This window comes from Mustelus asterias, chromosome 2 (assembly GCF_964213995.1).
Source record: "Mustelus asterias chromosome 2, sMusAst1.hap1.1, whole genome shotgun sequence".
Lineage (NCBI taxonomy): Eukaryota > Metazoa > Chordata > Chondrichthyes > Carcharhiniformes > Triakidae > Mustelus > Mustelus asterias.
Window position 1 is genome coordinate 84160633 of NC_135802.1, and position 15861 is coordinate 84176493.

At 42.3% G+C, this 15861-nt stretch overlaps 1 protein-coding gene across 5 annotated transcripts in view; it reads left to right on the forward strand.

Annotated features, from left to right (window-relative positions):
• Positions 1-1892: 1892 nt before the first annotated feature.
• Positions 1893-15861, forward strand: part of phf14 (PHD finger protein 14) — a 223041-nt gene continuing 209072 nt past the window's right edge. For all 5 annotated transcript variants that reach the window (XM_078238242.1, XM_078238253.1, XM_078238282.1 and 2 more), the window contains exon 1: positions 1893-1998. In XM_078238242.1, coding sequence (XP_078094368.1) covers positions 1956-1998 — 43 coding nt within the window. In that variant the 5' untranslated portion in view covers positions 1893-1955. The remainder of the gene's footprint in view (positions 1999-15861) is intronic.

The window sequence follows — 15861 nt, forward strand, 5'->3', positions numbered from 1 at the left end:
AATGAAACATTTGGAAGATGTGAGCCATTGTCTTTATTTACTGCCATAAAGTGATGTTCCAAGTCCCTGATAACTGTATGAGGCTGAATAAGACTATATGTAACCTTGTTGTCATATCTGATCCTTATATGAACTTTTGAACAATATCTGCTCCATCACTGAGAATACCTTTTGCCTTTCTGTTACTGAAACCCTCATCCATGTCTTTATTTACCTCTGGATTGACTATTCCAGCACATTCTAGGCTGGTCTCCCACTGTCTATCCTCCATAAACTTGTCATCCAAATCTTTGCTGCCAGTGTCTTAAATCCATCTGGTTCACTAATGTCCTTTAGGGGAGAAATTCTGCCATTCTAACCTGATCTGGCCTGCATGTGACTGCAAACCCACAGCAATATGGTTGACTTTTCAAATGCCATTCAGTTGTATCAAATCGCTACAAAATCTACAACAAGGAACAAAATTGTACAAACCAGCCAATATCGACCTAGATGCCGACAAGAATAAACTCAGCACTGTTGACCCTGTAAAGTCCTCCTTACGAACATCTGGGGGTTTGTGCCAAAGTTGGGAGACCTGTCAATGGACTAGTGAAACAGCAGCCTGACAAAGTCATAATCACCAAATCATATCTTACAGAAAATGTCCCAGAACCACCATCACAACCTCTGGGTATGTCCTGTCGCAGACCCAGACGTGGTAGACAGTGGTATACAGTCAGGTGGTCTAAACAGCTGAAGGCACTGGATACTGCAAAGGCTATGAGCTCAGACAACATTTTGGCAATAGTACTGAAGATTATGCTCTAGAATTAGCTGCGCCCCTAGCCAGATGTTCCAGACACTATAACACTGGCATTTACCCACAATGTAGAAAATTCCCCAAGAATGTTCTGTTACAAAAAGCAGGACAAATCCAACCCAGCCAATTTAATCAGTCTACTCTTGATCATCAGCAAGTGATGGAAGGGGTCATCAGCAATGCTGTCGAGCAGCACCTGCTCAGCAATAACTCACTCACTGATGCTCACTTTGGGTTCTGCCAGGGCCAATCAGTTCCTGACCTGAACATACACGGATAAAATAGCAGCTTTAGGGGTGAGGTGAGAGTCACTGCCTTTTGCATTAAGGACCCCGAGCAACACTGAAGTCAATGGGAATCAGGGAGACAACTCTCCACTAGTTGAAGTCATGTCAGGCACAAAGGAAGATGATATGGTTGTTGGAGATTAATCATCTCTCTCAGGACATTGTTGTAGGTGTTCTTCAGGGTAGTGCCTTAGGCCCAACCATTACCAGCTGCTTCATCAATGACCTCCCTTCCATGGTAAGAAGTAGGGATGTTCTCTAATAATTGTATAATGTTCAACACCCTTCAAAATCCTTGAATTCCCTTCCTAACAGCACTGTGTGTGTATACCTACAACACAGACTTGCAGCAGGCTCAGGAAGGCAGGTCATCACTATCTGCTTAGGGGCAGTTAGGGATGGGCAATAAATGCTGGCATAGTCGTGAACAAATCAGCTGTGTGGCATGTGCTTTCAGCAAGCGTTTGCTCAGCTCTGATATCCCCTTAAAAGACTGTTACTGGAAATCCGAAATAAGAACAATAATAGCTTGGAACATCTAAAAAGACAACTCAGGACAGTCATGATGAAAGGTCATCGTCCTGAAACAGTCCTTGTATTTCTCTCCACAAATGTTGCCTGACCTGCTTGTTTGTCGTTACATCTAATATCTCCGGATGTGTCCCGTTTTGTTTAATTATCCCCGTCCCCAGTCGGGCCAGGGCCCAGTTTGATTAGTTACAGGCGCTATAGAAACACAAGCCAAAGCTGCTGCTTCTTGTTGTTGAGCTCGGCGCTGGATCGCTGAGAAACGGAGCATGCGCGAGGACGCGCTGACGTCAGGACCCTGGTGGCCGCCAGCAGCCTGAGCTCGAGCCGCAGCCGTTATGTCCGGGAAGGAGGAGAGCGACTCGGCCATGAAGAGCATGTGTGAGTAAACCAGCCGCAATGCCGGTGGGGGAGGAGCAGACGGACTACCGGCTCCTCTCATGGGCCGGGAAGGATTTCTCGGGCTTGGCGGCCCTGTGTTCCTCAAAGGCCAGCATGGTGGGCCTGATTGCAGGGCCAGGCCGAGAGCCGTGCTGTTGAGTTTACACTCCTTTGAGTGAGTGGGTGTGTTATGGTTCAGGGCCGGTGCTGCCGGGATGGATGGAAAACCAGAGACAGCTCCTTCCGCTGGTTCAGTCGCCAGATCTGCGTTCGCGTCAGTTGCCGGTGTGAACGCAAACAAAAAATAATGCTGGTTATGTTCAGCAGCTCCGGAGGCAAAGTGTTAGCGTCTGACCCTTTGTCGGGTTATGGGACATCAGCCAGATACGGGGCCCCGGTTAAGTTCAGCATGATTGGCACAAACAGTATCCAACTGCTCTGACAAACAGCACTGAATGAGACCATTTGACCCGTCCTGCCTGTACTAGCAACTCCAAGGAGTTATCCGATTCGTCCCAAGACTCTGCTCTTTGCCTAGAGCCCTACATCTCTCCCCATCATCCTTTGAGTATATACCAAACTGTCTTTTGAAGTCGATGGGTTCCAAATCAGTTTTATTAAATCTTAGTATATTATAATATGATTTTCTTTATTAATGCACAGTTGGGTGGCATGGTGGCACAGTGATTAGCACTGCTGCCTCACAGCGCCAGGGACCAGGGTTCAATTCCAAAGATGTGCGTGTTAGGTTGATTGGCCATGCTAAAAATTGCCCTTAGTGTCCTGGGATGCATAGGTTAGAGGGATTAGTGTGTAAATATGTAGGGATATGCGGGTAGGGCCTGGGTGGGATTGTGGTTGGTGCAGACTCGATGGGCCGAAAGGCCTCTTTCTGTGCTGTAGGGATTCTAAGATCCGGCCGCAGGTCACTGTCTGTGTGGAGTTTGCTTGTTCTCCCCGTGATTGTGTGGATTCCCTCTGGTTGCTCCAGTTTCCTCCCACACTCCAAAGTTGTGCAAGTTGGGTTGATTGACCCTTGTTTCAGGGGGATTAGCAGGGTAAATATGTGGGGTTACGGGAATAGGGCCTGGGTGGGATTGTGTTCAGTGCAGACTTAATGGACCAATTGGCCTCCTCCTGCACTGTAGGGATTCTATTCTATGATTCTATGAATATTATACAGGCTTACTTAATCATCCATTTTCCTATGTGTTTCAATGGAAGGGTGAAGTGAATTGGCTCCAAACGTTATTGGACAGTGTCCCAAGAATTATTAATAGTCCCAAGATCTCTTCCGAACTACTGAAGGATCATAAATACCTATGACTTCAATATCATCCTCCTGTTTCCATTGACACTGCTTGACTTGCTTAGTCTTTCCACTATTGTTTTTTTCAGATTTCTAGTATCTGCAATTTTTACTGATATGCAAATTATGCATGTGTTGCCTTAACGTTATGGTAATAACTTATGAACAGATTTATATCAATTTATACCAATTATATAATGCAACTGTAATGGAAAAAGGGGCCTGCTGTTTGTGAACCTCATTGAGAATGCCCTTAGCCCTGTGATTGGCGCCAATTGATTGTACATTTTTTAATTGGCAGTGATTTGTAGTAGTTTGAACAAAGGGATGAAACTGATACTACTTGTAATACAATTCTCAGTTTAGCCATAAAATGAATATGAACATGATTTGATTTGCAAGTTTGTAATTCAGCTTGTTGGATCATTTTTAAAGCACTGTTGCTAAGATTTCCGGCAATGGTGGATGTGAAATACGGAGTCCACTTGAATTGTTAAGAATACACAGGGTAGATTAAATATAGATTTTGGTGTTCTAACCATAATCTGTCCTAGGTCCATTTCCTCCATAAATAATTTTGTGGGGATCATACTTAATGATAAGAAGCTGTGTGGCCAGTTCTCTGTAACCTAAGACAGAAAAATACTGGGAAAAAAGTCAGCATTATTAATGAAAAAAGACATGTTACATTTCATGCTTTTGCAGAAATTGTTGCATTTAAACAGTGGTTGCAAAAGGAATGGCTGATTATTTTAAGGTGGATATATGTACTTAAAACCCATTCCCCTATCATTTCCACCCTCACTTCCCACAACAGGTACGTGGAGCTCATGAACTTCATTGTCACTAAGATCAAGACAAACTGATCAGCTGCCTTCGATATGTCTCTTTCTCTCACCAGACTACCTGACTAAATGTCCTTTTAATGGTCCCTCTGACCTTGCATTCTCTTTTTTCCCTATCTCCCCTCTCTCCCGCTCCGATGTCATCTTATCAGATCCAGGGTGGCATGGTGGCACAGTGGTTAGCACTGCTGCCTCACAGTGCCAGGGACCTGGATTTGATTCCTGGCTTGGGTCATTGTGCAGAGTCTGTATGTTTTCCCCATGTCTGCGTGGGTTCCTCCGGGCGCTCCGGTTTCCTCCCACAGTCTGAAAGACGTGATGGTTAGGTGCATTGGCCATGCTAAATTCTCCCTCAGTGGATCCGAACAGGTGCCGGAGTGTGGCGACTAGAGGATTTTCACAGTAACTTTATTGCAGTATTAATGTAAGCCTATTTGTGACACTAATAAATAAACTTAAAAGGAAATGAATCTATCCCATGATCCTATTCACACTAGACTGCTGATCATCCAACTGCTGTCACCATTCCATTCCATCTCATCATCAGAGAATCGCTTCTGGTGACTTCTATTCCTGCTTCTGCTCATACCTATGGTATCTCCAAAGAATTTATCCTTGGCTCCTTCCTATTTCATAGAAGAAATCATAGAAATCATAGAAACCCTACAGTGCAGAAGGAGGCCATTCGGCCCATCGAGTCTGCACCGACCACAATCCCACCCAGGCCCTACACCCACATATTTACCCGCTAATCCCTCTAACCTACGCATCTCAGGACTCTAAGGGGCAATTTTTTTTTTTAACCTGGCCAATCAACCTAACCCGCACATCTTTGGACTGTGGGAGGAAACCGGAGCACCCGGAGGAAACCCACGCAGACACGAGGAGAATGTGCAAACTCCACACAGACAGTGACCCGAGCCGGGAATCGAACCCGGGACCCTGGAGCTGTGAAGCAGCAGTGCTAACCACTGTGCTACCGTGCCGCCCATAAATTTCTCATCCATTTGCTGCCCCTTGATTGATATCTGAAGTCACAGCATTAGTTTTCACTTATATGCTGATGACATCCAACCCTAAATCAACACCGCCCCTCTTGAATCCTGTTGCTAAATTGTAAGACTGCTTATCTGACATCCTGTACAGGATGTAAACATGTGAAATAGCAGCAGAAGTAGTCCATTTGGCCCCATGAACCTGTTACATTCCCATCTATCCCCAATAACTTTTGATTCCATTGTCTAACAAGAACCTATCTACCTCTGCCCTGCTTCCACTATCTTCTGAGGAGAGTTCTAAAGTTGTGCAACCCTCTAAGAGAAAATGATTCTTCCCTCCTATTAAATATTGGGAAGACTAAAACCATTGTTTTTGGTCTAGGTTGCAAACTCTGTTCATTGGCTATCAACCAATCTCTCTCTCTCCCTGACAACAGTCTGAGATTAAGCCAGTCATTTTGCAACCCTGGTATTACATTTAATCCCGAGATGAGCTTCTGATGTCATTCTCATGTGCCATTGCTAAGATTGCCTATTTTCACTCCCATAACATTATTCGACATCGCCTCTGTCTCAGCTCATCTGCTGCTGAATCCCTGATCCATGCCTTTGTTAACTCTGGACTTGAATATTCCAATACTCTCCTTGTTGGTTTCCCACATTCTAACCTATGTAAAATTGAAGCCAAAGCTCTGCAGCCCATGTCTAAAATTGCTTCCAGTCCTATTCCCTTTCACCCCTGTAATGACCTACATTGGCCCCCGCTCAAGCATTGCCTTGATTTTAGAATTTTCATCCTTCTTTTCAATTCCCTTCATGCCCTTGCCCCTCCCTATCTCTAATATCCTCCAGCACCACAACTTTTCAAGATACCTGGGTTCCTCTAATTCTAGCTTCTGGTGCATTCCCAATTTTCTTTGCTTCACCATTGTTTTTTAAAAATTCATTCATGGGCGTCACTGGCTGGCCAGTATTTATTGCACATTCCTAGTTGCCTGAGGACAGTTGAGACTCAACCACATTGCTGTGGCTCTGGAGCCACATGTAGGCCAGCTCGGGTAAGGACGGCAGATTTCCTTCTCTGAAGGACATTAGTGACAGTAAGGAGTCTAACAACACCAGGTTAAAGTCCAACAGGTTTATTTGGTAGCAAACGCCACTAGCTTTCAGAGCGCTGTTCCTTCGTCAGATGGAGTGGAAATCTGTGTTTACCCCAGTCCAATGCTGGCATTTCCACATCAGGATATTAGTGAACCAGATTTGTTTTTCCAACAATGGTTTCGTGGGTCATCAGTAGATTCTTAATTTATTGAATTCAAATTCTATCATCTACCGTGGTGGAATTCGAACCCGGGGTCCTAAAACGTTTGTTGAGCTTCTGGATTTAAGAGTCTAGCGATAAGAGTTTTTGACACAGCTTTTGGTCATCTGACCTGATATCTCCTCTTGTGGATGGATGCCTTCTTTGTTTTACAATGCCCCTGTTAAGCACATTGGGGCATTCCCTTATGTTTTTTAAATATGAGCTGTTGTATGATTTTCATATTAAGGCACCAAACAGTAACCTAATAGAGAGGTAACATAGTTGGAAAAAATTGGAAATGTTTGAGTTTCTTGAACATTCATTGAAAGCATCCACTCTTTGTGAAATGATCAAGACCATCTAGTAAACAGGATTGGAACATGTCTTAGGCATTTTATTATAAACAGGGCCTATGCCAGGGGAAACATACAAAAATGTGTCTCTGGCAGTTACAATAATATACATTTAAGAACACTTGAAACCCAGTCCTCAAATCTTCTAAATCTATTGCAGTTTAATTGAGATTATTTGTGAAAATGGCATTGTGCGTATTGTCTTTTTTAAAAAAGTGGCTTGAGAAAGTCTTTCCTCGAAATTTGTCAGGAATTGGTCAAGGCAATGGTAATGAGGATGAAGATAGTTCAGCTGATTAAACCATTTGTCAGGAATAGGGTTTGGCTGAGACAATAGAAATGACGGTGGAGATTGTTCAGCTGATTAAACAATGGCATGTGAGGAACAGAGCCCTGATTCCTGTCTATGGAAGTGATTGATAATAGTTCCTGCCCCCTCCTACTAGGAAGAATGTCAAGGCCTTATACTGGTGTGCTGTGAAGGCACCGCAAGTGTGCCATGAAATAAGGTTGAAAATGATTCAAAATTCATGTTAAATACATTAAAACTAACTTTTGTCTTCAGCTCCATGGCCAGCATTACTAAGTCCTGACAAATCTCGGGCCTCCCATGCATGACCTGGCCAGAGAAGGGCCCATGTCCACTTCAGATTTTTTTAACATTGGTTCGGTCCATGCACAGCACATGTTCCCAGCTGGTACATGCACAGGAGGCCCATGGTTCTTTGGGACATGAGATGCCAATCACCGAGCTGAAGACGAAGGCCCTGAGTGCCTGTGCAAAAAGTGAAAGCTCATAAAGGGTGCAAAAACCTAGGAGAAGCGAGGGAGATGGGGAGAGGTCTAAAAACCAAGAGGGGACAGGGAGAAGTTTTAAAAAAAAAACAAAGTTTCCAATAAGGGAAGAAGACGAGGTGTGAAACCGGAACCAAGAAAGCTAAGAAAAGGAGAAACCAACTCCAAATAGAGAAAGTGATGTGAAGATTAGACCTTAAGTGAAGTGGGCACAGGAAAGGCCCTAGTAGTTGAAGAGACCCCAAAAGAAGCCTCGAAGATCCAAGAAGGCAACTGAAAGTTGGTAACTTCGTACTGTGGGGCTTTTGGGTAAGGGTGCACCTTTGGAGCCACAGTGTTCTGCTTGACACAGCTGAAGAGCTGAAATTATACTTGTAATTTGATGCTTAAGGGCATTCGTTGTGTGGTGTGTTTGACCACAGTTTGCTATGGATAAGTTCTTGAAGAGAAGCAAAGTATTCTGCTTTGATTCGGGTATGACTGAAAGGACAGAATCTCGGGAGGAAAAATCCTAGCAGATTGGAAAATTGCTAATATCACACCTCTATTCAAGAAAGGAGCGAGACAGAACACAGGAAACTAGAGACCAATTAGCTTAACATTTGTCACAACATCTTCCATTCCAACTGTGGTAACCTTCGGACCTTGCCCCTTGCCCTGCTGTGGGAGTGGAAGGCAATGGCAAACTACCACTGACAAAAACTGCCAAGAAAATGGCTCAGGATGAAGCATCAGCAGACAATGAGCCTAAGGACCTGCTTTCCAGCAGAGCACTCATGACATGACAAACATCTCAAATGCTGTTTATAACTGTTTTTCCTCTTCATTAAACTGGAGAGAAAATCTTTTGCGTCACAACTGTTTATCTGGAAGAAAACCATCTTAACTGGACCAAGTGCGATGGAACAGGTTCCATGATGGGAAAAGTCAGAGGATTAGTGAGTAAGATGAAAGAATAGAATCCTGGCATCCAGGTCTGCTACTGTCTCCTGCACTGTGAAGTCCTTGTAGCCAAAACAGTGCAATTTTTTTCTAGCAAATTTTATAGCAGAGCACTTGAAAAGCAGTGGCGGAATTGGACAGTCAGCATGGATTTACAATAGGGAAATCGTGCTTTACAAGTCTACTAAAATTCTTTTGAGGATATAACTAGTAAAGTTAATGAGAGGGAGCCGGTGGATGTGGTTTATTTGGACTTTCAGAAGACTTTCGATAAAGTTCCACGTAAGAGATTGGCACGTAAAATTAAAACGCATGGGATTGAGGGTAGTGTATTGTTTCCTCGCTGGTTGGCAGCGAGGAAACAGAATAGGAATGAATGGGTCATAATGGCAGGCAGTGACTAGTGGGGTACAGCAGCGATCAGTGCTATGATCCCAGCTATTCACAAAATATATATTAATGATTTGGATCAGGGAACTAAATGCAACATCTCCAAATTTGCTGATGACACATGGGTGGATGGACAGATGCAATTAAATGTGAGGTTATGCACTTTAGTAGCAAAAACAGGAAAGCAGATTATTATCTGGCTATAAATTGTGAGAGGGAAATGTGCAAAGAGATCTGGGTGTCCTTGTATATCAGCTGCTGAAGGTAAGTGCAGGTGCAGCAGGCGGTAAAGAAGGCGAATGGTATGTTGGCCTTCATAGTGAGAGGATTCATGGACAGGACAGGGATGTCTTGCTGCAGTTATGCAGGGCCTTGGTGAGGCCACATCTGGAATATTGTGTACAGTTTTGGTCTCATAGAATCATAGAAACCCTACAGTACAGAAAGAGGCCATTTGGCCCATCGAGTCTGTACCGACCACAATCCCACCCAGGCCCTATCCCCATACCCCTACATATTGCCCGCTAATCCCTCTAACCTACGCATCCCGGGACACTAAGGGGCAATTTAGCATGGCCACTCTCCTTATAGCAAGATGTTCTTGCTATAAAGGGAGTGTAGTGAATGTTTGCCAGACCCTGGCAAACATTCACCTGAGGAGAGATTGAATTGGTTAGGAGTTGAGAAGAATGAGCAACGGGAGGGTGGGGGTCTCATGGAAACCTGTAAAATTCTAATAGGGCTAGACACGGCTTGGACTTGGGATTTTTGTGGACCGGTGATGCCTTTTGCGCTGTCCCGGAATGCCAAAATTGCAGTGAGAAGCTTCCAAATGCCTCAATGGTACCAAGCAATTTGAAGTGCCATTTCAATGCAAAACACCATTCACTCTTCAGCAAGGATGTACAATACTTCAAGCACCTGGAAGAACAAATGTGAAGCAAAATCTGTGTGTGTGGGTTTGTATGGGTGGGTTTCAGATGATGTGAAGGAAATGAGTTACCTAATAGCTGAACTCATGCGTACCGTTGCTGAAACCCTAATTCTGCCATCATTCATAAGTACTGTATAATATTGGACACTGATTCTGCCAAAGAAGTGAGGTAGCTGCAGGAAGGATGTTCTCGATAATGGGGGAGTCCAGAACCAAGGGATCATAGTCTAAGAATAAGAGGCAAACCTTTCAGGACTGGGGGGAAATTCCTTCACCCAGAAAGTGGTAAGCCTTTGGAATTCGCAACCATAGAAAGCGGTGGCGGAGCAGACTTTGAGAGCCATATAGCCTACTCCTCCTATTTTCTGTGTTTCTCTCTGAGCAACTGCAGTATTTGACCAAATAGTGAAAATCGTGAATTGTGTGAAGACACAGCCTTTGAAATTGAATTTATTTTGTGTGAAGTGATGGGAGCCTAGTACCAGTGTCCACTCATGCACATAAATGTGAAGGCTGTCTTGGGGAAACATCTTCTCTCATGTTTATGAACTCAATGCGCTGAAAGAGTTTTCAGCTCTGCATGAATTGTCTCACAAGGATTTGATATGTGATTTTTGGTGTGCTAAGCTTGCATATCTTTCAGATACATTCAGCCATCTGATTGAGTTGAATGTTAAAATGCAGGGGAAAAATGAGAACATTCTCGCTGCCAGATAAACTTCAAGGCTTCAGATAAAAACTGGCCTTTTGGCAAGAAAAACTGGCAAATGGGTCAAATTGAATGAGATGGAGGCTGGCACTAGCAAATTCTGCTGATAAAACCATGCTCCACCTCATCTTCGCACATCTTAAAATAGTGCAAGAGAAGTTTGCATGCTGCTTCCCCTCCACGAATATGGAAGACTGACACGGTAGGTGATCCATTTAGTTCTCTTCCTTTTGAATAACCAATGACATTGTTATTAAAAGAAAAAGAGGAATTTGAAGAGTTCATGATGCATCATATTTGAAGTTTGCAGAGATGCCCCAGGATACATTTTGGTTGCTTGTGGGACAAGAATATCCACCTATTTCAGATCATACTATAGCTTTAACTCTAGCTGTTTCCCACAACCTACTTGCGCTAGTTGGCGTTCTCAACACTAGCTTGTGTAAAAGGAACAAAAGGAGGGGGCGCCTGTCAGTGGATCAAGACCTCCCCAGATCAAGAGACTCTGCTCACAGAGGCAGGCCCAAATGTCACATGAATATTGTTGGTAAGATGCTGCTCATAGTATTTCCTGCATTTCTGAAGTTTCACATTGAAAAATGCAGACTTAAAATGGAAAAAATTGAAATCTCTTTAATGGGAAGAATTTTTAAATTGTGTACATAAACTATTGATTTGACATGGAACTAGTGATAAGGCTTTCATTGTAAACTTCTTACAATATGAAAATTATTATTAGCAGGTGGTTTGATGTGTTTTAGGAGGGTTTTTAGAGAGCAAAGGCTTTTGCTAGAGGGCAGTTCAGTTGGAGAAATTAGAAGATGTGCCTCAAAATTCTTTATTGTGTAATGTGTGCTGTGGCATAGAAAAGGTTGAGAATCACTGATTTAGAAAGTATAGTTGAAACTTAATGGAATGGAACCAAGGATGAAAGACTAGTTCTATGTGAGATTAGACAAACTGCAGTTATTTTCACAAAATGGGAGCATATTATGTTGCTAACAGTGTGCATTACATTTGAGTTTTGTTTGCTAGACTCTACTTTTCCCTTGTCAACTTCTCATCTTCCACCCTCAGTAACCTCAAGCATGCCTACAACTCTGCATGGTTCCCAAGTTCATTCATCACCCATTTGCTTGCTGACATATGTTTGCTCCCAGTCTAGCAAAATCTTAATGTTAAAATTCCCCTTGTGTTGATACCCCTTACTATCCCAACTCAGGAATGTGGGTGTTACCCACTTCTCTGAAAGCAGTAATGTTAGTATTGTTAACTTTAGAACCTGTCGAACATTGATCAGATTTGACTTTGAATTATTCTACAGCAGTGTTTCTGCTTAGTTGCAGAGTAGCCTGAAGGCCTTGTTCTGTGAGAAATAACACATGCACAGCTGAGCAAAAAGAAACTATATATATGTCTTGTTAATATGAACCAATCGGAAATCTGATTCAACCCACTTGTACTGCAAGTATTTTGGATTGATGTTGAAACATGAGCTGCTTGTGATTGTGTAAAGAATCTGATCTGCTTGTGATTGTGTAAAGAATTCACATTCTGGCCACTTTTCTAGAGAAAGAATCAGGTAGCTTAGCTAATTGGCTGCAAGATTTTCACTGATGTCTTGTTTTACCTGTAGCCCCATAAAATGGTTGGTAAAAGCTCTTTTCTTCTGCTCTGACACTACAGCCTTTATTAGGCACTAGAAAAAAGTACCTTTCAGGTGAATCTAGGGACTTCTTCATGAGGGAGAGCCTCAATTAGGTTACAGTGGCACCAGTGAAGTTGGGGTTAACATGTTCATTGTTGGAAGATAAATGGCATCATCTTCAGTAGTATATAATCGTGTGTATTTGAGTCAGATAAAGAAATGTGCAATCTGTGGTATAATCTATTAATCACATTTCTAATAACTTTTCAGAATTAACAGTAAGAAGGCTTTCAGTTCTACATTGGATTTTAGTTTTAGAATGTAATCAATAAGGTATCAACGATGCTATGAGAGAACATAGGTTAAAAATGAGGTCTCCCATTTAAGACTGGGACGAAGAAAAACTTTTCTGTGTTGTAAACCTTGGAATGCTGTGCCCCAGAAAGCGGTGGAGACCGAGTCTTTGAATATTTTTAAGGCAGAAGTAGGTTGATTCTTGACCTACAAGGAGTCAAAGGATATTGGGTGTAGATGAGAATGTAACATTGAGATCACAGTGAGGTCAGCCATGATCTTATTTAATGGTGGAGCAGGCTTGAGGGGCAAAATAGCCTACTCTTAATTTGTATGCATGTTCCAAGAGTTTTTTTGTAGCTTTGCATGCGTCAAAAACTGCTGCAACTTGTAATAGTTTTTACATTAATCCTTCAAAATTTTAATTTAAATGGTCCTTTTTCAAACTTGAGTTACTTTTGTAAATGACCTTGCAGGACTTTACATTTCCTTTAGTTAAACTTCAGTTATTATTGAATCCTTGCTCGGCAGTACTACCAATGATTGGTTTAAATGCCCAATTTATAGTTCTAAGATAATTGGTAGACACCACTGTGTATCAAAAGAATTGGCTGTACAAAAATAGCAAACTTCTAGATGAATGAGGCCCTGATGGCATATACTCTACTGTCTAGGGCCTAGACTGTTTAAAGAAATCTGAGAAAAGTTGCAGAAGCTTTAACCACAGGAGTTTGACAAGGCGTCTCCCTGGAGGCTTGTTAGGAAAATTCAGACTTATGGGGGTATAAGAGGAAATTAGCAGCTTTGGACCATTTGAGTAGAGCCATACATGATTACCAGATTGGTATAGCACCAAAAGTGCCAGTTGACATGAAGCTGCAAATGCCCACCATATCAGAACTGTAGACCCAGACAGGCTAAACATGTGACCACCAGGTTGTGCTTTCCAAAAGATTGTGCCAGCTACTTGCTTGACCTCGAACCTAATACAGCTTTATCATGATGCTAATGGTGGCAATGAAAATTACATTGGCATTCCATCTATTTTCCATGGGTTTATTGTCGACTACATGAGAAACATATGTCACGTAACTCAATTTGTAGACCACCACTGTATTAAATGGATAATGGATGTCCTATGGCTGAAATTTCATTAGTTAATTTTGCAGAGTAGTAGAATTTTTCCAGTTCTAGGAACCTTCACATGATGCATGTAGCTATGTGCAGAAGGGCATAAATTACAATACATGAGGGCTCCATGCTATGAATGTCCAGTTTCTTTGTGAGATTGAGTGCATCATCATGTATGTAAATGCCTATGAAAAGTATTTTTCAAACTGGCAGTTGTACCAAACAATTGCAGTTGAGTGGCAGCAGGAACTGTAAAGCCTTTCTTGACAAAGCAATCCTTAGCTGTCATCTCCTGTACAAATTTTCAGTTGCAAACAATATAACTTGCCTAACAGCTCTAGGACCTTTTTCTAAAAAGCTGATGGTCCAAAGTCTTGGGTATGGGATGAGTGGGGTGGGGGGGGGCTTCTTTTTCTGTGGCATTCTTTTGCCTAATGCTTGGGCAGTCTTGAAAAATGTGATGTACTTTGTTTGTCAGCATTATAGTTCAAGTGACTACATCGTAGGGGGTGATTACAGGCCCTAGATTGAATCAATGATATCAAGACTTTTGGATTTTTGGTGCATATGAGGATGAGAGTTAAGGAATGTTTGCAGGGTGAGAGAGAGTGCGTGAAGGATTTTGTGCTTCATGGAGTGGGGTGGTGGTGGTGGGAGGGAAGAAGGACGGGTGAAGAATATTAGGAAAGAAAGGTATGTGACAGCTATATACTCAACAGGAAATATAGCATGTTGATCCTTTTACCTTGGCTGACTTGATAAAACTTCTACAATGGGGTGACTCAGTGGTTAGCACTGCTGCCTCAGTGCCAAGGTTCAATTCCAGTTTCTGGTCGCTGTCTGTCTGTGTGGAGTTTGCGCATTCTCTCTATGTCTGCGTGGGTTTCCTCTGGATGCTCTGGTTTCCCTCAGTCCAAAAGTTGGGTTGATTGGCCATGCTAAATTGACCCTAGTGTCAGGGGAATTAGCAGGGTAAATATGAGGTTGTGGGAATAGTGCCTGGGTGGGATTGTGGTCAGTGCAGATTCGATGGTCGGAATGGCCTCCTTCTGCATTGTAGGGATTCTATGATTAGCCAGGTGATGTGTTCAGTAAGTGACCTCCTTTCACTGGACCTGGTTGGCTCGGTTGGATTTCTCGCTTTTACTTAAAATAACTCAGCTTGCCTGTTCCTAATCTCTGCTAATAGAATTTAAGTGAAGGCTAAGTGATTTTGGGATCTTTCTGTTCCAGTAATCTGGCTTCCAACAGCTTGGAATGCTTACAGTTTGCAAATACTAAAATTCAATGCTCTGGAACTTTCTGCTGTTTACATCATTTTAATGCTTTAATAGAATCAGATTTCTCTCTGATTCTAAAACACATTCCCAAAATTGAGTTGGGAACCCATCCACAATTTTGTGAAGGACTCGACCGAGGAAAATTTATGCAGTTAAAAGGGTCTTTGGAAATGCAGCTTTAGAGCCAAATTCAATTGTAGAATCAATGAATAATGTAGCAGAAGTCAATTCAAACCATTGTGCCTATGAATGCGCTTTGGTTGAACTATCCAAATAATCCTTATTATTTTCCCTTAGCCCTGTAATTATTTTCCCTTCTAGTATTTAATTAATTTTCTTTTGAAAGTTACTATTGAATTTGTCTCTACCATCTTTTCTGCAGTGCATTCCAGACCACCACAACTCGCTTTCTTAAAAAAAAAGGTTTCTCCATATCACCTTGGTTCTTTTGCCAATTTCCTTAAATCTTTGTCCTCTGAATACCACCTTTCTGATGCTGGGAATATTTATTTACTTGATCAAAATCATGAATGATTTTGAATACCGCTTTCAAATCTCTCAACCTTTTCCACTATGAGAGCGACCCCAGTTTCCCTGGTCACTCTGTAACTGAAGTTCCTCACCCCTGACTCCATTTTTGTATTTTATAACGTCATAGATGTTTACATGGAAACAGCCCCTTCAGCCCAATATGTAAAATATATATATTTTATTAATGTCTTGTACAACTTTAACAAGACATCCCAACTCCTGTATTCAATGTTCTGACCAATGAAACCAAGCATGCCGAATGCTGCCTTCACCACCCTGTCCACCTGTTTCTTGCACTATCTCCAAAGCTTTGACATCCTTCCTAAAGTGTGATGTCTGAAATTGAGTACTATATTTGAGGGTTAACCAGCGTTTTGTGAAGGTTTAGCTGTTTTTGTACT